Source organism: Phacochoerus africanus, chromosome 5 (genome assembly GCF_016906955.1).
Source record: "Phacochoerus africanus isolate WHEZ1 chromosome 5, ROS_Pafr_v1, whole genome shotgun sequence".
Lineage (NCBI taxonomy): Eukaryota > Metazoa > Chordata > Mammalia > Artiodactyla > Suidae > Phacochoerus > Phacochoerus africanus.
The window spans coordinates 49553085-49579173 of NC_062548.1; the positions used below are offsets into that span (position 1 = coordinate 49553085).

General features: G+C 46.8%; 1 protein-coding gene across 5 annotated transcripts; it reads left to right on the forward strand.

The window, feature by feature from the left end:
• The first annotated feature begins 38 nt into the window (after positions 1-38).
• Positions 39-25481, forward strand: LOC125127732 (zinc finger protein 41-like). Of its 5 annotated transcripts, XR_007135046.1 has the most exons (9): positions 39-143; positions 607-670; positions 7167-7198; positions 7423-7500; positions 19226-19249; positions 21621-21787; positions 22188-22318; positions 23012-23070; positions 25204-25481. XR_007135046.1 is itself a non-coding variant. In XM_047781213.1 (8 exons), exons 3-8 carry the CDS (start codon positions 7175-7177, stop codon positions 24707-24709), a joined length of 414 nt encoding a protein of 137 aa, XP_047637169.1. In that variant the 5' UTR covers positions 39-143; positions 607-670; positions 7167-7174; the 3' UTR covers positions 24710-25481. The 5 variants fall into 5 exon arrangements, 2 of the variants coding, with proteins under 2 accessions (XP_047637169.1, XP_047637168.1); XR_007135047.1 differs by lacking the exon at positions 19226-19249; XM_047781213.1 differs by lacking the exon at positions 7423-7500 and having other exon boundaries at positions 24701-25481.
• The last annotated feature ends 608 nt before the right edge of the window (positions 25482-26089 follow it).

The following is a 26089-nucleotide window of genomic DNA, read 5'->3' on the forward strand; positions in this document are numbered from 1 at the left end:
GCCAGGGATCGAACTTGCGTCCTCATGCATACGAGTCAGATTCATTCCCACTGAGCCACGACAGGAACTCCCTAAATATATTTGTTAATAAACCAATGGTTCTCCAGACTTTTCAGCGTACTAAGTGCTAAAGCAAACAAGAGGTAATTCCTCCTTATTTTTAGAACAGTAGCTTTACACTATATGTAGCTGTTGCAGATTACATATTTAAATTATATTGCATGTCTTTTTTGGTAATAGATTTTGTTTTATGAATTTGTGTCAAAACAGAAATAATACTTTGAAATAAATTTGCTTTTTTTTTTTTGTCTTTTGTCTTGTTGTTGTTGCTATTTCTTGGGCCGCTCCCGCGGCATATGGAGGTTCCCAGGCTAGGAGTCGAATCGGAGCTGTAGCCACCGGCCTACACCAGAGCCACAGCAACGCGGGATCCGAGCTGCGTCTGCAACCTACACCACAGCTCACGGCAACGCCGGATCGTTAACCCACTGAGTAAGGGCAGGGACTGAACCCGCAACCTCATGGTTCCTGGTCGGATTCGTTAACCACTGCGCCACGACGGGAACTCCTGAAACTTCAAATTTTAATGCTATTTTATTCTTGCAGATTCTTCTCAAAATATGTTGGTGGCTTGAGAGATGTCATTACCAAGTGGTGATCTATACAGAAGGTAGGTTAGAAAGCTTTAATTCCTATGTCCATGAATTAGCCAACTTTTTCCCTTTTTTTTCAAGTTTTTTTAAAGTATAATTGACTTAGAAGTTGGTGATAATTTCTGCTCTACAGCAAAGTGATTCAGTTACAGATTCTTTTCCCACAGAGATGATCCCAGAATATTGGGTCGAGTTCTCTGTGCTATACAACAGGTCCCCGTTGGCCAATCATTCCATATTCCTCAGTGTAATTAGCAAGCTTTTATAAAACACTTTTCATCAGGGAATAGAATACTGGGAATGTGGTCTGACTTCACTCCTCACCCTTGCCTGCAAGACCTTTCGTTGCCATTGGAGAAACACCTCAAGATATGTGGAGGCTGTCAGAGGGGAGAAGTGCAAGGGGTACTAGACAACCATAGCACAGGGGGCCAGCCCTCCGTGGGGAAGTAGGGAGTAAGAAGTGTTTAGGAAAAAGGCTCAAGAATGGGGGTATTCTCCTTGGGGTGCCAGAGTCAGCTGATTAAGATGAGATCATTCCCGCGTCCATGTTCTCCAGCCAAAAGCCAGCAGGAACACACCTGAGAACAAGTGGAACCTAGAACAAGTTGGGTTTCTTCCTCATTGCCGTGAGTGTCTCAGGAGGAGGATGTTAGAAGAAAGCTACTGCAGGATTTGGGCTTAGGTTGGTGATTTGAGGGAGAGCCTGAAAGTGGTGGGTCATTTAGATCAGATGCTGAAAGTCAGGGCAATTCTGTGATTCATCTGTCAATGAATGTTATCCACAGGAGGGAAGATGATGGGTAGGAAAGAGCCGTTCCTGGAAACAAAGTAGCTGTCATTCATTTTAACCAAAAGAATGGAGTGTTTGGTATTTGAGGGGTGGCACAGTGACCTTTTTTTTTTTTCTCCCTGTACTTAGAAAACAATTATGAATTGCCATCATTTTGTCTCACTTTATCATGCTCTCCAAGTAATCTTACTTGGTGTAGGTATTCTCTGATACTTCTTGGTATTTATGTCCAGGCTCACTAGTGGATAGCAGCAAGGCTGTTGTTTTTGTCTTTGTTTTCTCCTCACAAGGAACATGAAGCATGAGGGAGGCTTTTAGCTTGAATTGGAAGACATCCTTCTAGAATGTTAGCAATCAGTGAAAAAGTACAGGTCTTCTAGGCACACCCACTCCATGTATGAAGAAGAAACGTGAACAGAAGAAGCACATTCAGCTCGTTGCTGGCTTGCATGTATTTTCTAAGATTTGTTTAAACGCCTCTACTCTGGAGTTTTATATTTGTTGTATTTTGATGTACTATTCATAAGCGATAAAAACACCAGTCAGATTTCAGTTCATCCATCCTCCCGTAAGGATTGTCTCAGCCTGGAGCTGTGGATTCTCTTGGCTTAGAATTTAATCCCCTATCACTACCCCTCCCAGCTCGATTGATTAGGAAACTGGTGCAGTGATATCAGAATGGAATGAGAGAAAACCAAGAAGTCATCCATTACAAAAACTGTCCATAAAGTCTGCTCCTAATTTGAATACAAAATGTTTTAACAAGCAAGAATTTAACCACTGCTCGAGTTCCCTTGTCAGTGCAGTGGAAATGAATCCAACTAAAAAGTATGTGGTTTCAGGTTCAATCCCTGGCCTCCATCAGTGGGTTAAGGATCTGGTATTGCCATGAGCCATGGTGTAGGACACAGACTTGGCTCGAATCTGATGTGGCTGTGGTGTAGGCCGGCAGCTGTAGCTCTGATTGGACCCCTAACCTGGAAACCTCCATATGTTGCAGGTGTGGCCCTTAAAAGCAAAAAAAAAAAAAAAAAAAATTAACCACTGCTAAATTATCCATATGTTGAGTAAGGCTAAAAATGTTACCCTAACAAACATAGACATGATTGCCCATGAGGCCAGTGGGATGAAGTTAAAAATACAGTACTTGTCCAGAGATTATCAGTCAACCTTTTCTGTAAGTTTGTAGTTTTTAGATTTTTTTTCAACCATTTCATTGTGTGTTGATACATCTCATATCATGAAATGTTTCCTTTGGAGTTCCAGTTGTGGCTCAGTGGAAACAAATCTGACTAGCATCCATGAGGACGCAGGTTCAATCCCTGGCCTTGCTCAGTGGGTTAATGATCTGGCATTGCTGTGAGTTGTGGTGTAGGTTGCAGATGTGGTTCAGATCTGGTGTTACTGTGGCTGTGGTGCAGGTCGGTGGCTACAGCTCCCATTTGACCCCTAGCCTGGGAACTTCCATATACTGCGGGTACAGCCCAAAAAAGAGAAAGAAAAAAAAAGTTTCCTTTGATGGTCATCTGTCTGAGACCAGGTGGCAAGATTTTCACACTTTCGCTGAATCTCTCCCTGACATCCAGCTTCACCTTGACAAGCATGTCTGACCACTCCACTGCTATGGAGATCACTGACTGTGGAGTGATGACAAGTCTACTGAAGATGACTGGGTACGTTAGACAGTGTACAGTGGCTCAACCAATATAGATGCCGAATTCAGTCCATTTTCTACATCTAGTGATGTGTCCCAGTGATTGATTTTGGCATCAAAATGGAAATCCTTCACTTTCTTAACTTGCTCTTCACACATCATCTTCCAATGGCAAGTGCTCACAACGACAGATGCCGCCTTCACCACAACTTGGTTCTTGGCTAAACTCCCTTCCTCTTAGCTTGCGACCCCTGCCTTGGGAGAAACTGTAATGTGCCTAGGCCTCAGCTGGATCCCAGCAGTTGCTTGGCCTAAGAGCTGGCACCCTTTCCCCATATGCCAGTTGGGGAGCATAATCAGTGGTTGTACACCCTAGGTGTCTTGATCAGATGCTTCATTTTGGCCAGGATTTTTACTCTCCTGGTTCCTAGGCAAGTCACTATATCCATAAACTTGACTGAACAAGTCCATTTTTCTTTTTTCTTACCTGATCCAAAACACCTTCCAGTAGATTTTTCGTATGTATTAAAAAATCAGTAAGTAAACTGCTGCCTGTAGAATTTTGCCTCTAAAGCAACAGGACCCTTCCAAAAATGTAATGTAAACACAAACTGTTGCATTCTTAACAAAAAGCCATTCTTCTGGGTGCTGTTTGTGCTTCGGTGCACCAGTCTCTGCCAGATGCTGCCGGAAGTCCCCATTGCTTCTGCACACGTGGACACACACACCCTGCAGCTCTGATGGCCCTGGAGGGGGTGTAGGTTCCTAAATTGCATTCTCACTGCACTGGTGTTTGCAGGTGAATGGGGAAAAAATTCACTCACCTCCACGTTATCTCCCTTCTGCCTACAAGCTGAATCTCAGGGCTGATGAGGCCCCTCTGAATTTCAGAGTTTGATGAAACATTTTCTAGAGTTTATTCATGGCCCTTCTTCTCCCTGGACAGGCCACATGTGTGCTTTGCCTGACAGAGCCCAGTCCCCAGGGCTGTTTTGGATTCTGGTTTGATTCCTTAGAAAAGACCAGGAATCTGGTTCATATAATTGTTTTCCAATATTTCAATCCTCTTGCTCAGTAAAAAGTTCTCTGACATGTGAATTAAATGCATGTTCTACAGTTCTATAATTTGTATGCATGACAAAACTTATATAAGCATAGGGATTTTAAAAGAATGAGATGAAAAAGAATCCAAATGGAAGTTCTGATATTTTCTTCCTGTATCTGGGTGTACTGTCTTCCACTCCAATTGGTGGGCCTGAGAGGTCTCACTCTGAGAGAACCTCAGTGCCTCTCAGGTGAAGGTGTGTTGGGGGGGGGGGGACAAAGGAGGGATGATATCTACAGGGACGGTTGAAGGTATTTTTGCCTTCAACCCTCAAAATCTGCCTGGATGACCTTGGACTTGTAGGTGAATTCCAGATTCAGGGAAAGGTGTGTTTTTCATAATGGAGTTCTACCCAGAACAAAATGGATCACACTATATTGCACTGTTTTTCATGAAAGTTAGTAAATTGAATTTCCTTCTCTTGTTATTCTTTTCCTTTTAAACATGCCATGAATAAAAATAACAAACTGCTGAGAACGGTGCTATGCTCTGACATGTTGTATCCAAGTGGCGAAATGATGTTTTGGGGGGAGGGCGCAGAGAGTAATAGGTGCCATAACCTGGTGGCGGTGGAAATGATTTGCTCTGGGGAGATCATCTGGATGACCCAGGAAAAGGATTCTTTCTCGCAGGTTGTATACGTTGTGGCAGCAGCAGCATTTGGTCTGAGTCCGTTGTGGAAAGCAAGCACATGTGTAGTTTGGTGAACCGTTTTGTGCCTCAGGGTCTCCATTTGTTAGTTAGGTGACCGAACTATAGAAGAGGCTCCAGTCCTATGTTTGGTAATGGCTCTTCCTCCTCCTCCTTGTGTTCCCCCTGCACTCCTGCTTCTTCTTCGTCTCCTCGTCTACTTCACCCGAAGTCCCTGGTAACTCCCTAGGCAGCGAAGGAGGGCTCTGGGGTGTGGGGGTGATGAGGGCAGTGTCCTCTTTGCCTAAATGGAGAGAAGGAGCAGCACGCATCACTTTGGGCAAGTTGTGGTTCCTACTTAAATTATGGACAAATATTTTAGATGGTGTCCTGCCAGGGTGTCAGACCCTAGACCTGCCTGTCCGCCCTTCTTGATCTGCTCTCTGCAGTTTCTTTTATCAAACAGCCTTGGGTGAGCCCTTCCAGTTTTGGGTTTTTTTTGGGTTTTTTGTTTGTTTGATTCTTAAAATTTTTTAAGCTATAGTTAATTTACTATGTTCTTTAAAATTTTTTTTTTTCTTTTTAGAGCTGCCCCCATGGCATGTGGAGGTTGCCAGACTAGGGGTCAAACTGGAGCTGTAGGTGCTGGCCTACACCACAGCCACAGCAATGCCGGATCCTTAACCCACTGAGCGAGGCCAGGGATCAAACCCAAAACCTCATGGTTCCTAGTTAGATTCATTTCCACTGCACCACAGTGGGAACTCCTACACAAATTTTTATTGAAGTATAGCTGATTTACAGTGTTTTGTCCCCTTCGAGTTTGAATAGCCTAAACCTTATTTGTGGGGCAAGGATATCTCATCTACCTTCCCAAAGTCTCCACCTTTTTCCCTACGGGGAAATTTCAAGGACATGTAATTGCTTTTCCAGAAAATATGTGTTAGTAATTATTTTTGCCCTTGTGATCCATTCCAAAAGGAGAATGGTCATAGAACCTAACTAATAAATCACATATCCTTTGCACCACTTATATAAAAATATTCTGATCCCCAAATTTAAAAAAAAAAGAATTTTAGGGGAGTTCCCGTCGTGGCGCAGTGGTTAACGAATCCGACTAGGAACCATGAGGTTGCGGGTTCGGTCCCTGCCCTTGCTCAGTGGGTTAACGATCCGGCGTTGCTGTGAGCTGTGGTGTGAGTTTCAGACGCGGCTCGGATCCCGCGTTGCGGTGGCTCTGGCATCAGCCAGTGGCTACAGCTCCGATTGGACCCCTAGCCTGGGAACCTCCATATGCCTCAGGAGCGGCCCAAAGAAATAGCAAAAAGACAAAAAAAAAAAAAAGAATTTTAATCATCCAATGCACAGGACTAGCTAAAGCACACGCACACATACACACGTGCTTACACCAAAAAGCTGTATCATCCACATTTCTTGTAGTCAAGATGAGAAGAGGAAATTGTGTTTTCCTATGAAAGATGCTAGCATTTCCTCTATCCTCAACTGTTGTTGAGCTTTACCTTATTTTATAGTAGTTCTTACTCAAATTTAGTTTTATCTCAAAGACATGGTTTAGAAATCCCAGTTTAGGAGTTCATTGTGGCTCAGTGGGTTAAGGACCCACTCTAGTCTCTGCGGATGCGAGTTCGGTCCCTGGCCTTGCCCAGTGGGTGAAGGGACTGGCATTGCAATAAGCTGCAGCATAGATTATAGGTGTGGCTTGGATCCAGCATTGCTGTGGCTGTGCCATAGGTTTCAGCTACAGCTCCAATTCGACCCCTAGCCTGGAAACTAAGAAGAAAAAGAAGGTTTTCCAGCTTAAATTTCCAAAAAGAGAGTGTCATGTTTTTGACCGTGAGATATTGTAGGTGTACAATAACTATGCTGTTCTAGTTAGTAAATATTATCCATTGGACATTCTTGGACATGGTGGCCACTTTCCATAGGTCTGTGATTCAGTAACATCAGAAAATATCACAAAGGAAGTACATTTCAAAAAGAATAAAAGCTTTGATTTTGTAAACTATTTTACTACCTGAATATGTTTTTTTCTTTATTGAAAAAGTACCCTTCACAGAGCCCTCCCGTCAGCTTTGAGAGAAAGGGCCATGATACTGTCACCCCAAAGAGTGACCTGAGAGACTTCACCAGACATACGCTTGACATATGTTCACTATCGAGATTTTCCTGTGTCGAGAGCAACAGACTTTTTATGACCAATGAGAACTATGGAGTCTCAACTGAGCACGGTTTGGAAAGTCTGAGGCAGACAGTGAGACTTCATTAGTCTTATAATAGAAATGCTGATTGAGTGTATACTTTCTTTAACAGATGCTGAAATGCCAATTCTCAAGAAATTTGAGGTAATGTATATTGAGTGCCATATTTTCTAAGAGATCAAAATTCTTTGAAGCAATATATCCTTTTTGTAGCCCTACAATAAATAGAAAATAAATATAATAAATATAAATTTCCTGAGACTTGGAAAAATGTGCATTTTTTAGAATGACAGAAAATGTGAATCCTTCTGCATGGTTCAGAAGTTTAAACTATCACAGCTAAACATTAGGGTTTTTTCATTTTCTAGAGACATGCGTACCACCGTATGAACGTTCTACTGTATTTTAAAAGGAGCCAAATGAGCAATATCATTTAATACTAAGCAGTAAGTACAAATACACTAGAGGATGTAATCGAAGTATTACCAAAAATTGTCTCATTCGTGATAAGCTTCATGTGTTTGATAATATGGCTGCTTTCATTACAAAATAAAGCCAACCTCACAGACCTAACACAAGCTCTTCTGTACAGAATCACTTGGCTGCCTGCAAGCTAGCAAAGAGGCATCAGATGCTTCTCTGCTGCTTCATTTCATCCTGGATCCCATTTGCCATAGGCCTCCCTACCTCACATTTCCAAAGGAAAGAAGTCACTTTGAGTATAGGAACTTGTCCCCCCCAAAATGAAGCATGAGACCCCTGAGGCCATTGGACTGAATGGTAACTGAAACTGGACAAATAGTTTCCCTCATTCGATGCCAACAGAGTTTGGCTCCTTTTCCAAATTTGTCATTCTCTCAACTGTGAGTCAGAGCTCAAGCTAGTGAAAACCTGGGAAGGAAAGGATTTTGCAGGTTTTCATGAGGAATCTAATTCTTTTTTTAAAGAAGTAATTAATAAATACACAAGAATTTCCTTGGTGTGTGGGGGCCACTGGTGTCAGCCTCCTTCACTGTCAGTTTGCTGTGTGGCTTGGGATCTGCTCAGGACCTGTCTCTGGGTGGCTGGCTCAGGCTTCGGTTTGAGGTCCCTCTGTGCTCTTGGTGGAGCACTGGGTGCCTCTGTGTGGACCTCCTGGATCTGTGTGCAGGTCTCAGAGATTTCTCTTCCCTGAGAGTGGCCTCTGTATGAGGTTCCTGTGGGAGTTTTCTCTGTGTGAAGTCTGTATCATCTCTGACAGGTCTCAGTGGGGGTCTCTCAGAGGTCTCTGTGTGAGGTCTGTGTATCATCTCAGAGATCCCTGTCAGAGGTCTCGGTGCAGTCTGTGTATCTTCTCCATGAGATCTCTGTGGGGGTCTGTCAGGGGTCTCTGTGGAGGTCTCTGTATATGATCTCTGAGAGGTCTCTGTGTGGGTCTCTTAGGGGTGTCTGTGTGGGACCCTTGGTGGTGGGCTTCCCATTGCTGGCTTTCTTATCTTATGGCAGAAGGGCAGAGGGACTTGCCCTTTCTTGTTTCTTGCTGTTCTCTCAGTTTCACTGTCTGTATCCCTTCTCCTGACAGGAGCCAGCTCCCCCCGTCCCCAGCCCCACCTCTCCCTGCCCCTGAGAGGACACAGCAGCGGCCAGTCTCAGGTCCCGCTCTGGGCCACCCTCTCCTGAGCTCCCGAGGGTGTGCTCTGCTCTGGGTCCCGGCCCCTCCCCTAGTCCGGACTGCGCCATCACTGCTGTGCCCACCCTGGAGGATGGGGCCCTGAGGCAGGACCTGGCTCCGGGAGGAAACCTGTGCCTGCTCCCCCCTCCTCCTCGGGTCCTGGGCCCACATGTTGGGTCCTGACAGGCACGGGGCAGGGCCCTTCCTGCTATCACCTGGATCGGGTCCCCTCCTGGAGAAGGCCCCTCCACCATGGGAGTGACCATGACACAAAGCACCGAGGGCTCTAGAGAACTGCCCTGGTCCCCCAGCTTCCCATGTGGATGGTGGGGGAGGGGACCCCCTGCGCCCTCCTGCCCTGCAGGTCACTTCCTCCCTACTGTGTGACAAATCCTGACTGCTGGCCCTTCCCCCTCAGGGCTCTGGAGAGAGCAAGGCTGCTACCAGGTGACACTTGCTAGAACCCTAGGACAGTCCCTGGCCTCTTAAGTGCCTGGGAGCCGCCCAGGGCCATGTATGTAGGTAAAGGTCACAGACTGCCAGTCTGTCCAGAGCTGCCCATCCCGCAAAAGCTGATGAGATCATGGCGGGGAAGTGACCCATCCTGTTGAGGCTCTGCTGCCTCCATGAGCCTCCCCCCCACCTCCATGAAGGAGCTACAGGCATCCTTCCTCTGGGCTCTGGGAGCTGGAGGGGCAGGGAGGCTCTGGGGTACGGCCACCAAGAGCCACCTTCTCTCTGGGCCAGAGATGTGGTGGGACACCAGAGGCTCCTTGATCACTGCACCTTGCCTGCATCCCAGCCTGGGCACCTCTTCCACTTGCCTCCTTCCTGGCACCCCAGCCTGGGGTACAGTTTCCTCCACCAGGTGGTGAGGTGACAGCACACATGGTCTTGGCCCTGCTTGTCCCCAGGGGATGTGGGCACTGTGAGCAGGAAGAGTGGACAGGCTCTCAGCAGCCTCAGTGTCCCCCACCCTCCCCCTGCACCCTCACAGCTGGGTAGTGCCTGGTCCTCGTCCTCGCCGCTGCTCCAGAGCCTGAGAAAGGCAGAGAGAGGGTGACTCCTGGGCCATCTCCCCCCCAGCTCCCTCAGCCAAGGAGAGGCTTCCTGGGAGGAGGTCATCTCCCCACCAAGGCCTGGGGGGCAAGGCTACCTGCACCCCAGCGCTACCCCCAAATGCCCTCCTTATTCTGACATGGGAACTGGTCTCTGATACTTGTTGGAGCCTGAGGGGAATTTCAGGCTCTGCCACCCACCCCCATCCCCTACAGCCACACAAGTTCAAGGTAGACAGAAAGCGGGAGAGGATGGCTGAGCCAGATGCTGGCACGGGGGGGAAGTCTCACAGGTTGCATTCCCCTGCCATGTCCTGAATGCTGTCGCTTGCTTCGGTAATTCTGGTATTAGGGGAGCTTCAGGTGCCACGAGGGAACCGGGGGCGAGCATTCCACCCTGGGACCGGACCTCCCTCAATGGCCCTGTCCCTTCTGGAAGCCAAAGCAGACACCTGGGAAAGTGGACCCTGACCCCATCCCTTCCCCCTGCAGGCACAGACAGAAACCGCCACCTCTTGTGGAAAAAAACATGTATTTGGGAAACAATGAACATTATGGTAGGAATAAGCCATTGGCACATAGAAGATGTGCTAGCATGAGGGAGAAACGTGTTTCCTTAGCATGGACGGAATTCTCCTCCCAGGCAAAGCTTGAGGAGCACACCCTGGTTGACCAGCAGATGCACCTTTTGGAGGCGAGCATGTCAGGGGATGGTGCAGGTGGCCTGAGGTACCTGCCACCATTGGTCCCTGCTGGCAGGGTCTGCCTGGGGTCCCCCAGGTCCTTGGGCGGGGAGGTCCCCTTGCCATCCTTGTCTTTGGTGCCCCCACTGTTGAGAGAGCTGGGGTCCTTGGGGTGGTTTGGTGACCGTGAGCTCGATTTCTCAACAGTCTTTTCTGTTCAAAGAACATCCGAATCTTCTGGTAGTGGGACTGCCCCGCTGCTGGGGCTGGAGCTGTTGTGTGTGCTGGTTTAACTCTGAGGGCTGGAGGTCTTGACGAAGCCCAGGTTGCTTTCCAAGGATCTGTCCAATAACAGTTCCAGTCACCTCAGCTTCTGGATCCCCGGATCTACATTTGACTGGTTCCTGGCTTGGAGCAGTGAGTGATACAGGCTTGCCTTTCTGAAGGACTGTTTCTGTTCCTTTACCTTTTTGATGGGGACTTACATGCTGCAGAAAGTGCTTCATCCTTCTTCTGAAGGAGCTTTCAGGTAAAATGTGTTCCTTCCTTGGTGAGAACGGGAGGTCTTTGCTCCCAAGGGACTCTCCTCTTTCCTTGACCTTGGGAGGATGGCTCACAGCATTGGCTTGGGAAGCCCTTAGGTCCTGAAAACTTTTCTTCATACGCTTCTGATTGGAGCTTCGTAAATCCCCTCCGCTCATCAGTTGGGGCAAAACCTCTCTCTCCAGCTCTTTCTTTCTTTATGTGCTTTTGGCTTGGGCCTCTTGAAGCCCTGCCACTCCTTATCTGGGGCAAACATCTCTCTCTGGCTGTTTGTTTCATCATCATCTTCTGGTAGGAGCCACTCACAGACCTCCTCATCATCTGAGGCCATCTGGCCCTTACATGGGTCTCTCACTTTTGGGTTTTGGGGTTGCTGTGGTCTCTGGCTGCTCTTTGAGTTTTTGTGCTCTTCAGGTTGGAGCCTCTTAAATCCCCTCCACTCATCAGTTGGGGCAAACCTCTCTCTCCAGAGTCTTTCTTTCTTATGTGCTTTTGGCTTGGGTCCTCTTGAATCCCTGCCACTCCTTATCTGGGGCAAACATCTCTCTCTGGCTGTTTGTTTCATCGTCATCTTCTGGTAGGAGCCACTCACAGACCTCCTCATCATCTGAGGCCATCTGGCCCTTACATGGGTCTCTCACTTTTGGGTTTTGGGGTTGCTGTTGCCCCTGGCTGCTCTTTGAGTTTTTGTGCTCTTCGGGTTGGAGCCTCGTAAATGCCCTCTGCTTATAAGTTGGGGCAAACCTCTCTCTCCAGCTCTTTCTTTGCTTATGTGCTTTTGGCTTGGGCCTCTTGAAGCCCTGCCACTCCTTATCTGGGGCAAACATCTCTCTCTGGCTGTTTGTTTCATCGTCATCTTCTGGTAGGAGGCCACTCACAGACCTCCTCATCATCTGAGGCCATCTGGCCTTACATGGGTCTCTCACTTTTGGGTTTTGGGGTTGCTGTTGCCCCTGGCTGCTCTTTGAGTTTTTGTGCTCTTCGGGTTGGAGCCTCTTAAATGCCCTCTGCTCATGAGTTGGGGCAAACCTCTCTCTCCAGCTCTTTCTTTCTTTATGTGCTTTTGGCTTGAGCCTCTTGAATCCCTGCCACTCCTTTATCTGGGGCAACATCTCTCTCTGGCTGTTTGTTTCATCATCATCTTCTGGTAGGAGCCACTTGCAGACCTCCTCATCATCTGAGGCCATCTGGCCCTTGCATGGGTTCCTCACTTTTGGGTTTGGGGGTTGCTGTGGTCTCTGGCTGCTCTTTGAGTTTTTGTGCTCTTCAGGTTGGAGCCTCTTAAATCCCCTCCACTCATCAGTTGGGGCAAGCCTCACACCCTGGCTATTGTATGGGTCCCTACGTTTTGGTTTTATGGATTTCTGCTGCCCTTGGCTGCTCTCTTCGATCCCTTTGAGGTCAGCCACGAGCCCTGGGCTGGAAACCTTGGCTTTGGAGTGTTCCCTGGGTTGCTGGGTGGCTGAGGGGGAAAGGTAGACCTTGGAAGGGGTGAGGGCTGAGCCCTACTTGGCTTGAGATGTATAGATTCTAAAGGCCTGGGTAGGAAAGTCCCACATGTGCCTTACCCGAAAGCTCATAATATGTACTTCCAGCATCTGTTGAATGCCAGGATTAAGCAAGACATCTCCCTGGAGGGTGTTACATATGGCTTCCAGTACTTCCAGGATGCTGGAGTTTGGCTTTTCTTGACACTGTGGCACTTAGGAAGAGACTGATTGACAGCAAGCCAGGATTGCTGTACAGTCACAGGGATCAAACCCTTATGAATCTCCTCCACCTTTTTCCTCAGGTGGACTTTGAGGGTTGTTTCTAGATGTCTTCTATCTGGGACCCTGGGGAAACACTTTGCAGAGTCCCTCTGTAAGGACCTTTCTGCCCCCATGTCAGAGGTCCTTTCCAGAAACGTGTCTGGAGGCTGGCCCTGAGGAGGTATTTTGAGCACCCTCCTGAGACACGGCTCTAGAGCCTCGAGGAAGTCCTTGCCTCGTTCGTTGGTCATTTGGCATCTCCAGCGGGGATCTGGTAGGGCTCCTGGCCCTTGTTCTTGTATGGGCCCAGGCCACTACTGGCTGTGAGGGGAGAGGCTGCCTGGGTTCTTGTTGGCCCTGTGCAGGCTGCATGTCTGCCAGTTGGCACTGAGATGGATTTATTGCCAGAGACAGTGGGATCCCGAGAGGCAGGCCCCTGTCTCTTTGATTTTGGGTGATCCTCTTTTGCAGCTGTTTGCTTCTGCAGCCAGGGGCATGCCAGAGGTTGCATTTCAGCTGGGGTGAAATAGAGTGCCTTTTTCTGGAATGTTGGGCAATATAGCCCAAGGGTCCCCAGCTGGGGTGGAGCAGACGGTGGTCTGAACAGGAGAGGAGACAGTGGGAGGAAGGGCTGGGCCTGGGTCTGAGGCAGGAAGAGGGCCTGGGACTGAGGCAAGATTTGAGTGGAAGGCTGGGGTTGGGCCTCAGGGCAGGGCAAGAAAGAGTCCTGGGAAAAACCTCCAGATATTCTCAGTGGAATGGGTTCTGGAAAAGCCACTAGAAATGCCATAGAATAAAATGGGGGGAGCCTGTAGTGAGAAGAGCTCCAAGGGACAAAAGCAAGTAGTCACCAATGCCTTGCTGTGCAGAGAGGGGAGACCCCAGAAGAGCTGGCTGTATGTGCACTCGACGTAGCCCCTCAAGACCTCGGGGTATAAGAACTGCTGAGGACCAGGCAGCAGCTCTGCTTTGTCTTTGATGTTCCCGAACGATGGAAGGGTTGTAGCATCCTGCTGCCGACTCAGTGATGTCCATATCATCCCTAAAGAGCTCAGGGGGTAGGCTGAGCTGCTTTGTGTTGAAGATGACCCCTCTTTTCTCGCTCTTTGTGAAACTTCAGGTCCAGCCTCTTGGGGATGAGGATGTCCAGCAGCCTCTGGCTAGGCGGGCTGACAAGCGAGGGGCCGCTCGTCTCTCCCCAGCTGTCTGTGGGGCTTTCCCAGTTGGAGGCCTCCTCCGGTGAGGTGGGCTCTTGCTGGGCCTCCCACTTGGATGAGGTGGGGAAGAACAAGGCCTTGGTGGTCCTCCCACCAGCTAGGAGAGGAATGCCATGGGACGGCTGGCGAGGCCAAGACTCCAGATGGCTGGGATGGCAGATGCCCCAAAAGGAGTTACCTGGAGGTGAGGAAGTTGTGGCAGGACCCTGCAGGACTGCTCTTGATGTTGCATTGGTCTTGCGGGTCTGCTGCCAGGATGGAGGCCAGAGGGTCAGAGGAGCCGGGGAAGCTGATAGGGCCATGGTGGGAACAGCCTCTTGTGCAGGCTCCCTGCACTGGCTGCTGGGCTCCAGCGGCCACTGCTTGGCCAAACCTCGCCAAGGGGGTCGGACGTGAGTGCGGTGAAGTGGCTGTGTGAAAGCGGCCCCTGTCAGGGCCTCTGCGCAGGTGGCTGCAGGAGACAAGAGGCACAAGCTCTAGGCAGGAGCCGACGGGGCCCGGCAGGGGTAGGCACCTGCGGCCATGGCCCCCCACAGCCCCCACGTGGACTTGACAGTGCAACCTGCTGTCCCTCCCCTTGGGACTTGAGGTGAACCCCGCTGCCATGGCTCCCCCTCCCAGGTCATCCCCAGGCTGCCTGCAGCCTTGGGGTCCCAGCCTGGGCCCTGGAAGGAAGGAGACCCCAGGAGAGAAAGGAAAGATTCTTTACCTTTGCAGACGTGCCATCAGGCCCCGAACACGTCCCAGCTGTTGCAGGCAGTCTCTGCAGGCTGGAAATCAGGACACTGGGTCATGGTGGTGAAGGCAGGGGCATGAGGGTTTTACAGGAGGCTGGTGCCTTTAGGGGACACTTTTGGGAGACTGGCGCCCAAGCACCAGCGTCCAAAGCCACATGGATCCTGACAATGATGGAGAAGCTCCCAGACAGTTTTCTCATTGGCAAAGTGCTTCCATATCTATTACCCCTGGCTGCCCTCACAACTACCTGGGGGTGCGGGGGTGGGGGGGCAGGGAGACCTCACAGAGGAATCCCGGCCATGTGAAACCACTTGTTCTCAGTCCAACCTGGAGGGTCCACCTCCCAATCCGGGTACTCGTGGTCCAAGACAGCCCACACACCCCTGCTGGGTCAGGCCCTTTCCCAGGCTCCTCCCAGCTTCATTCCACAAAAGGACCTGGTTCCTGCTTTCCTTTCCTGAGGGTTCTGTTCCCTGCCACTGGCATCCTTAGAGACCAAGGAGCTGGTCCCTCAGGGCTGGGAGAGATGGAAGCAGACTCTCAAGGCGCACAGGGCTGAACGTGGAAGCTTACCTTTCAAAGCGCTCTGTCTCATGCTCCTCCTCCTCCCCCGAGGCTCCATTTGTTTCTGAGAAACAGAAAAAAAAAAAAAAAGAAAGAGGGGCTGGTTCCCACTTCTCACTCTGCCTTCTCTAAAGCCTCAGACACTCAAGACACTCCACGACCAGGCATACTAGGACTTTCTCCATGGAACTCATGGAGCTCTGTGGGTTTTCTTTTCTTTCACTCATTTTTCCAGCAGATACAAGTGTTCTGTGTTCCTTCATTGAGGAACACAGGGAAGGCTTTTCTTTGAGATCTACTCTGGATTTCTTGCGTCACTGTTCTTCTGCTCAAGAAACACACCTTGTCAGGTCTCTGCTCCCCGAGGTGGGGCCCCACCCGCTCAGAGGCTCCCAGGGCCTCAGCACTGCCCTCAGACGAGCCCTTGTTCAAGACCCTTGTTCGTGGCTGGTGAACCAGTGCTCAGGGGCTTGACCTGTGGCTGAGATGGAACTCTTAGTATCCAGTCCTTGGCCGCTGGTCACTGCATTTGGGACGAGCCCTGGAGCCCTCTCCCCTCCTGGGACACCTGGTCTGAGATCTTTGGCCAGAAATCCAGCGCCCACTCTAGCCCCTGTCAGGCCTGGCTTGTCCCTAGAGGGATGGTGTGTGTTGTTTCATGAGACAAGATGTCCTCTTCTTTCCCATCTCAGGAGACTCTCTAGTTGCTTCGAAAAGTGAAAGTATAATAGGAAAGAGAGACTCATGTGCTCTTGGGTCTGGGCCCCGGGTTCCTTACCTTCCTGATGCTCCCGTGTGTCCTAGGTGGTAGTGAGGACGGATCACTCCTGAGGTAGGGGAGTAGTAGGAAGAAGAGCCCCAGTCCACACACCAAGGCAAGGATGGTTTCATCCACCCAGGAAGCAGGACTGGGGCGCCACCAAGGAGCACCCATACTGTTCACAAAAGAGCTGAGATTCTTCATCTCTTCACAACACTTTCACAGGAGATAGCACTGTTACCCTCAGGTAACTGAGCCCTGTGAATGACCTGGCAGTTAAAGCCCCAGGCTCATATCACAGAACTGCAGCCACATCACAAAGGGCTCTTGAGGGCGGGGAGGGGACAGGAGAGGAGGAGGCTGGGCCAGCGCCCCTCCCCTGCCACCCAGCCCCTCAGCTCTCTCCTTCCAGCCTCTTGGGCCTTCTAGACCTCAAGCAATTTTCTGATCATTACACCTGAAAGCCAGGTATTTCCTGGTTCCACAGGTCTCTTGGAGATCTTGTCTTGAACCCACCTATTTCTTAGCCTTTGAAAGTCTGATCCTCTCCCAGGCATTTGGCTGTTTCCCAGGGACACACATATAAACTGTCAGCATCTCCTCTGTCCACAACTTCATCCTTTTTTTCACCTCACCTGTTTACATAGAAGTTGTACTTCCTCAGCAGATTTCAATGATACCACACAGTGTTATCAGCTCATGTTGTACATTAGATCCCGAAACCTTCATTTCATAATGAAGCCTGTGTCAGGGAGCAACCGTTAGGGAGTGTCCTTATGGCCCTGCTCAGCCACTGGTGGGCATTGCGGTGGGCCCTTCCCCCAAGCAAGCGACAGGGAGTGACCATGGGCCCCTCCCCCTCTCCCCTTCCCTCTGGATAAGCGGAGCCTGAATTGGGACCGAGGCAAGATGGGTTTTTGAGACAGGAGCCTGCCATCTTGTCAGTCTGCCAGCTTTCCGATTAAAGTTGCTGTTCCTTGTGCCAACAACTTGTCTCCAAATTTATTGGCTTGTTGAGCGGCACACAGAGGAGACTTGGGTTGGGTATCATCTGTACCCTGTTCCTGGCCTCTTATTTCCTTCAACCCCTGCCCGTGGCAGCCACCTCTCTGTTTCTATGAGTCTGACTTTTTTCTTTGTAGGTTTCACATGAAGTGCTAATGGGCTGTTTTTGTCTTTGTCTGGCTTATTTCCCTTAGCAGGATGTCCTTTAGATTCATCCACATGGTTGCAAATCTTGTCTGTTTTTCCCATGTGGTAAGTTTTTGACTTTCCTCAACCCAGAAATGGAATTTTATTGGATCCTGACTTAATGTTGAATATTTAATTTGTGATTGTTTCCATCCACCTTTGCCATTTTCACTCAGAATAACTGACACAAAAATTCAAATAAATGATTTATTACTTAAAATTTACAATACTGAAAAGATAAGTAATTAAACATCTAAATGATATGGTTTGTGTTAGTAACATTTACACTTCTGAAGTTAGAAAATCTTCACAAAGGCATATGGGACATGCTGGACACATACAAACACACACCCATACACATTTGACACACCAGTGCAGTCATTTCAAATCTAAAAGTTAAACGTGTCCTCGTGTTCTTTAAATTTTGTTGTGTGTATGGTCTTGACCACATTTCTTCTTATTCTGACCAGAATGGACAGTCTCCATTCTTCAAAGTCTAGAAACCTGTGTGGCACACCCAGAAGCTAGGAATGGTTTAATGGAACTCAAATTCTAATCTTAGAGTGGACACTGGGGCTGGAGGCCCAGGGCCTGGGTTTGAGTCCTCTTAAGTAGCCTTTTCTGCCATCACCAGTGTGTTCTGCGCACAGTCTCTTCTTCAGAGTATGCATTGCCTTCCCGCCTCTACCCTTCACACTCCTGGAGCCTCACATCTTGCTGGTACTGTATAGAAAGGGTACTTTGATTCTTATAGGAAATTCCCTTGTGATATCATTGGACATCCCTTTTGGCAGGTGGAATTGGGTATTCATTTAGGGATTGTACTTTTTAATCACCACCTGGTGAGTTTTTCTTCATGTGTGAACTATTCCTTGGGCTGTACTGTCATGAATGTTCATGTTCAAGAACACATGTTTGGCATCTCCTGTTGCTTTTGATTCATGTCTTCCCCCTTTATGATTGTCTGTGGGGCATTACAGTCCCCAGTGTGGGCAACTAGGGTACCTGAGCAGTGTGGAGGGTCCTTCATTGGAACGAGTAGCATCAGTGGAGATCATGGTGGCTCCTGATTTCTGCTTCGTTTGCAAGGGCACTTGTGATGAAGATGTGGGTCTCCTCTTGACCGAGAAGATCAGGCTTAGGCACGCAAGCAATCCACTTCCAGTATGCTTCTGTGGGATAATAGACTGTATATTGGTCTCTGCCACCAGTTCCTGGCACAGAGCTCCTGAAACCCGTGTAATTTCCTAGGTGATAGGTGTGTCTTTTTGTTCTCATGAGGTGAGTGTGGGTGGGCTTCTGCATGGCTTCAGCATGAGGGCTGGTCAGAAGAAGACCAAGCCATGATGGAGGCTTGAAAGTTTCAGCCCCCGCCCCATTCACTTGAGAAGGGAGAAGGACTGAAAATAGAGATGATGGTTGATCATGCTGAAATGAGGAAGGCCCCCTGAAAAAAATCCCAAAGTACCGAACTCAGCTTCCAGGTGGATGAATACATGCACATTCTGGGAGGGTGACGTACCCCACCTCCATGGGGATAGAAACTCCTGAGCTTGAAGCCCTCTCAGGCATCACACTGTGTCTCTCTTCATCCTGGTGTTCATTTGGATCTTTTGTCATATCCTTTAATAAGCTGGTAAATAGAAGTATTTCCTTGAATTCTGTGTGCACCTTTAGCAAATTAATGGAGAAGGGCGTCTTGGGCATCATTTCCTGAGTACAAATGATTAATTCTGTGACCTTCGGTACATAGGAATGCTTGGATATTCAACTTTGTAGTTATTGGATCATTTCATATACACAAACTTATAGATTATGGAAAGGTAATCTTTTAATTGATAAAAAGATAGTCTTGGTTTTACCACAAGGGGTCTTGTGTATTTTGCCCTTAGTACTCCATGCTGAATATTTGCTTCCAACTTATGCAAATTTTGATCATGGAATGACTTACGGCATAGGTAATTTGTAGTGGTCACCAAAATCATGTTTATGTCTTTGCTCTTCCAATGATATAGGTTGTCATTGGATCTGAAGACAACGTAAGTGTTTCCTTTAGTATCAAAATCTTCTCATTTTCACTATGCTGTATTTTGCTGACGATATTTTTCTGAGTTAGGTATCTGTTTATTTGGGAAATGTGACTTTTCCTGCAATGAAAGGTTCCTGGCCCTGTTAACAGATATGCCATGACCTCCTCCACAGTCTTCCAGTTTGCCCCTTTCTTTGGTCTCAGCATCCTCTGCTGTGAAACCCAATGCTGATGTCTGGATTGCAGCACATTTAATTCTAGCAAGAGGAAAGGAATGCAAGAGGATGAGGGACCTCTAGCCATGCTAGCAATGAGGAAATGAAAGTTCCTGGGGAAATGGCAATGGACGCAAAAGCCATTAAAGAAAGTTTCTTTCACAAGGGCAAGGTTGTTTTCACCTTCAAAAAAAGCAATGATGATTACATATCATATTAATAAACTAAAGAAGAACACTCCAATGATCACCTCAGTATCTGCAGAAAAGAATTTGGTGTAATTCAGGATCTGAAACGTCTTAGTTTTCTATTGCATTATCTTCTTGAGCATTTGAATTTGGTTTCTTCTATTTAACAAACTCTAAAACCTAATCCTGTTCAGCGTTTGTTCTAGGTTTCCATGTCCATTTTTATGAAGCCCTTAGGACATGTTTTTTAAGATATAAATCAATAAGAAAAGTCTTACAGGAGTTCCTGTTGTGGCTCCGCAGGTTCCAAACCAGAGTCGTAACCATGAGGATGCAGGTTCAGTCCCTGGCCTTGCTTAGTGAGTTAAGGATCTGGAGATGCTGTGAGATGTGGTATATGTCACAGATGTGCCTTGGGTCCTGCATTGCTGTGGCTGTGGTGTAGGCTGGCAGCTGCAGCTCCGATTAGACCCCTAGCCTGGGAATCTCCCTAAGCTGCAGGTACGGCCCCAAGAAGAAAAAAAAGGGAGGGGGCAGAAAACTCTTCCAGAAAACCTAATCCAACTAGAATCGTGTGTATCATAAAGAGGAACCCTGGTATTAAAGACCCCCTAAAAAGGTAGCCACATTACATTGGGTTATTTACCTGACATATGTGATGATTTCTATCTCTATAATAATAACAGACAAAATATATAGGAATTGCCTGATGCTCAATTTTAAGGTGAATTTCAGAAAAACTCCCCTTCTCTCCTACTGAATCATTACTTATTTCAGTAGAATCTAGAAAAGCGATCAGAAGGCCATTCATATACCATACATTTTCTCTCCCTTTCGAGTTCTGATGAGTTTTTGTATGATGTAATGTTGTGATGACATTCAGTTGAGAAACTTAAGTGTCTTGTTTTTTGACAAGTCATTTGGGTCAAAATCAACTATAAGGTTTTGTTAATTTTATTAATTCAAGTGGTCAACAGATTATCTGATTCATTCAGATAATATACTCCATAGCTGTGGATCTCTTTCTAATTAGTGTTCTCTAAAGAGAAAGATGAAGAGAACTTTTTACAATTTAAATGTCACTGGTCTCCTGTCAGAATACCTTTTTATAGTGTTTTATTATACAAGATGGTCCATTTCCATCTTATGTCCTCAGTTCCTCATCAGGTGCATTGGGTAATGGATTTTTCCTCAGCTCAAATCTGTAACAATGGTATTAGGTCTACTATCTCTGACCTATTTTGACCTTTGGTCTTCTTTGAGTCCTAAATGTATGTTGCACTTCTTTCTAAGATCCTAGGAGGTGTGGCCATTTTTTAATTTTAATTTTTATTTTTGTGTGTGTTTTAGGGCCACACCTGCAGCATATGGAGGTTCACAGTCTAGGGGTCTAATTGAAGCTACAGCCGCCAGCCTACACCACAGCCACAGCAATGCCTGACCTGAGCTGCCTCTGTGACCTATACCACAGCTCAAGGCAACACCGGATCATTGACCCACTGAGTGAGACCAGAGATCGAACCTGCAACCTCATGGTTCCTAGTCGGATTCGTTTCCGCTGCACCAGGACGGGAACTCCAGAAGGACATTTTCTTAAGACTAAAACGCTTTAGTAATTTGGAGACTCTGATTTCAGTTGTGAGGTTTCCCAGCTTCGGCTTGGGACCCCCATATAAGACAGGGGTATAACTGGTCTAAGATCCACAGTGTGGGGACACACTTGACCCTGGATCTCAGGGCACCCAAGGCCCTGGAATGAGCATTTCTCTAGCATTTCTAACCAGCCACACTAAACAGTTTACTTGATTAAAAAGTCACAGGGGCTGGGGGATCGGGCTGGCAAGGTACCCTGATAATGCACTCTCCAGCTCTAACAGCCTCTGGGTCTCTAAGACCTCCCTCTGCACCTGTGCAACCTGGACCCCACCTCTTCCCTTCCACCTTCACAAGCCTCATCCCCAAATCCTGGAACCTCTAGGTCTTGGCCAGGGAACGAGCAGCAGGCTCTGCCGTGGACCTCACGTGGCCTGGAGGTTTGCTGAGAGCTGTGTTCTTGTGGCAGAGGCATAAGCATGATGTCTCAGGATGCCCTCTGACCTGGCGGGACCCTGCAATGCCCACAGTCTGGCCAGGACCTCGCCCGAGGTAGGTGGGTGGGGGATCAGTGTTGCTGCCCTGTGGTCTGAGGGCATTGTGTATCTAAGACCCATTAGGAGATAGTGCATGGCTGGTATGGGGACCATGAGTCTGGCCCTGCCTGCTGCCTTGCGGGGGTAACGGGGTCACAGTGGGAGGAAAAGTTCCATGATAGCGCTGGCGGTGGGCTGGAGGAGAGGTGGTCTGAAGGGCAGCTCTGCTCTGGCTCTGGCATTGCTGTGATCTTTTCCTGCTGTATAATCTGTGACCTTGGGCTGAAGAAGTAACCTGCGGGAGAGTCAGGTCAGTGGTCTGAAAAGGAGGCTGTGAATGATGTCTGCCTTACGGCATTTATCTGAGTATTCGATGTGCTGTCTTTTTTTTTTTTTTTTTAATTTTTTCTTTTCAGCTTCAGCTTGCAGGGGTTCAATGTGGAATCTTGGTTCCCAGGCCAGGGATTGGATGCCGGTGGTGAAATTACAAAAAAGCCCAGCAGGGAGCTCCAGATACGGTGTCACACAGGAGTCAGCAATGTGTCAGGTACTAACCCCCCAAAAGTGTTAACTGCTGTTGCATGTAGATGACCCTTTCTTCTTTTCATGGGGTGGTTTACATAGGCCTCAGGATGCTCTCCTGATAATGGGTATGGGCACCTACATTAAACACGCAGAACAGAAACCTCTGAGTCTCAGGATGGTGAGGTGGTCCTGAGTTTGAGAGGGTGGGTGATTTCTCCAGACTCACCCAGGTTGGGACAGAGCCAGGAGTGGAACAGGGCATTCAGACTGTCCAGTCATCAGAAGAATCTTCTCAGGAGTCCCTTTTGAGAAACTGTAATCCACTTAAAAGAAAAAAAGAAAGCAATTTGAAAATTGTCTCAAAGCACCCCATATTTTTTTTTTCTGGACTTCCTGTGGTTTCTCTTACTCAAGGAGTAAACACTTTGCCTCTGTCTGTTTTCTGCATTCATGTCTGGTGTTTTAAGCATCTGTTGTTAGTTTTTTGTATTGTTTCAATTAATGGAGAAGCTGATTTTTACTCAGTGAGCCATGATCATTTCAAACTGGAAAACAGACGGCACTTCCAGTGGGTCCTTCCCTTGCTCGTTTGGGGTTAGAGAGAGGAGGTAGGGAGGTTGCCCCTCAGGTGGGCTGCTGAGGTGATTAGGAGGTGAAGGAAGGAACTGTCAGGCATCTGAGGTGTTCTGACCCTGTCATCTCTCTGTCCCCTCAGCTGAATCTTCACAGTCCTCTCTAATGTCCCAAGTGCTCCAGAAAATGAATCTATTTGAGGTGAGCTCTTTATTTATCTCCCACTTTGTACTGTGATGGATTTCACGCTCGATTTCCAGTTGCACTCGCTTATGTTACACATCCTTTATGAATGAATATGACCCCTTTACAATGAGTTTGCTAAGATTTTACTTGAATCATGAATGTGCTCGGAAATAATCATTTTGAATACTTTATTGTATCTATTGGAGTAAAGGTATAGCTTATTTTTGTTTTTCAGTTTGTAACTGCCATCTTTTTGCTCATATCATATTTGAATTTTTCTTCACATTGTATTGACTAAGCGGATTAGTCTATAATTCTGTTTTCTTGTGTTCCTGCCCAACTGTGATATCTTGGTTTTACTGGCCTTATTGAGGCATTTTCCTGCTCTTTTCTCTTCTCCCCTCCCCCCTCCCTTGCTTTTTCCTCCATTCCCCTCTCTCATTCACATGACAAAATCACTTATTACAGACTTCATGAAACTTAGCTCTAAAACGGGATTTTGTGAGTACGTGTTTTTATGTGTCGATGTAGATTATTGAGTCACTTTATTTAAACAACCCTGGGTCTAGTCTTCTTTATATTATTACTATATTTTCTGAGAAAACTGTACATTTTTATCTGCTAGGAAATGTATTTTTGGAACCTTGTTGATAGTACTATCTTATATCTGTTATGTTGATAATTTCTGTCTCCAGATGTTCAAGTAATGTACTTAATAAAGGGAATGGTGAGCAGAAGCCAGCCAAATGTGTTGCTGGTTGGCCCTGTCGGAAATCTAGATATTCGTGGTCTGAGGATGGGCTTGGAAATTTGTACTCAGTCATGTATTCTGTATACTGAATTGAGGGAGCATAGACACAGCCCTTTGGCTGGTTCCCACTTCAGTACAAAAGTGTCAGTTTCTTTTTTAGATAAGTGATATGTTCCTCTGACTCTCAGATCTAAACACAAGAGTTCCCACTGTGGTACAATGGGATCAGCTTCTCTGCAGCACCAGGACACAGGTTGGTTTTCCCAGATGGGCACAGTGGCTTCAAGGATCTGACCTGAGGCTTGGATCTGATCCCTGGCCTGGGAACTCCACATGTCATGGGGTGGCAAAAAAATAAAAAATAAAAAAAAGGAAAGGAAAAGAAAAGAAATAAAATCTAAACAGAAAGACTCATTGAGATCTGTTAGTAGTTTGAATTGTTGTTTGTGGTGCAAAGTATGAATCAAGAGTATAATGATTATTTTCTAATGGTGTTTTTTAGTCTGGCATGATTTTTCTCAGAACATACTTTCTGCATTGAATTACCTGGATATATAAATTAAAGAAATGTGTGTTTGAAGATATTTTTTGGTCCATCATTTTTGGTGTTTCATTTTTGTGAGTAGCATGCACTGTTTTGGTGAGTGGTGGTATGGTTTGTCTTGAAAACAAGAACTATCAGTCCTCCACCTTTGTTCTTTTCAAAATTGTTTTCAGATTGCAGGTTGTTTGCTTTTCTACATAAATATTAGAATCCACTTGTGATTCTCAAAAAGCCTGGATAGCTTTCGATTGTGATTGCATTGAATCCAGAGATCTCTATGTGGAGCACTGACATCTCCACCCTATCGAGTCTCCTAATCTATGAATTCAGTGTTTCTCTCTGTTTACCAGGTTATTTAGAGAACTTGGACCCTAGGAAGGACACGTACAACTCTGAGAGTGGACTCTAGGGGGCGGTGATGGCAACAGATGCTGTTGCAGGCTCTCAGTACTCCTTTCAAGAAATGATGATGTTAGCAGTTGTATTTGGAAAGTATCAAATTTTGGATGGATTGTGAAGACAGAGCCAAAAGTATGAAGAGATCTGCTTCCATAGAACATTGCAAATGAAGAGTGTACTGTCAGACACTTTAAATTTTGTGGGTTTTCAGGTGCATCTGTAGCATATAAAAACAGCCAGTTATTGAACCCACACCACGGCAGTGACCCAAGTCACTTAACCTGCTGTACTAGCAGAGAACTCTAGACATTTTTGATTTTTCATAATATGAAAAAATCTTTCAGTTTTTGTCCTACTTTCTTAAACATAAAGTTGATAGGAATTAATTGCAAAGGTATTTTCCATGTCACCTGAGTTTGAATTCTTTGGATTAATAAGAGGAATGTGCTTTCAGAGGCATCAGTGTCCTTCAAGGATGTGACTGTGGAGTTTACCCAGGAGGAGTGGCAGCAGATGAGCCCTGCTCAGAGGATCCTGTACAGAGATGTGATGCTGGAGAACTACAGCCACCTTGTGTCATTGCGTGAGCCTCCTTTATCATGCGACCCTGCCTAGAGTGTAATCGGTTTTCTGTTTCTGCTTCTTTTAAAACTTCACCTATTTTGAGGGAAAATTAATGGAAAGTAAAATTCAGCAAATTTTTGTGTATCATTCAATGAATTTTTAAAAATGTGTCCGGCTCTATCACCAAAATCATGATACAAATGATTTCTCTCAGAGGAAAATTTTTCTTATGCCTTCTTAATTAGTCCTCTCTTCCCAGCCATTTTCTTTTTCTATTCTTTTTTCTTTTTTTTTTTTAATTCCTGTTTTTGATAATCACCAATCTTCTCCCCAGGTCAATACTTTCTCTTTCTTTGAAATTTCGTATAAGTAGAATCAGACTTCATGTGCTCTTTTTTCCTGTGGCTTCTTTCCTTTAGTGTAATTCTTTGAAGATTCATGGATATTATTTTGTGTATTGTTATTTATTCCTTTTATCAATGAGTAATGTTCATTCTATGTCATGTCCTTCCAATTGCTGATAAGACATTATATTCCTTTTCCATTTGGTGCTTTCATAAGTAAAGGTGTCATGAATATTTCAGTCCAAGTCTTTGTATATCTGTATCTTCATTCTTTTGTATAAAGACCTTAGAGGTGGTTTCCTAGGACTATTGGCAAGTATTCATAGGAATATCTCATTTTATTGTGCTTTATTTTTTTTCTGCTTCCCAGCTGTTTATTTGTTTATTTATTTTAAATGGAAGGGTCATTGGAAGCCCCTTGTGTCAACCACG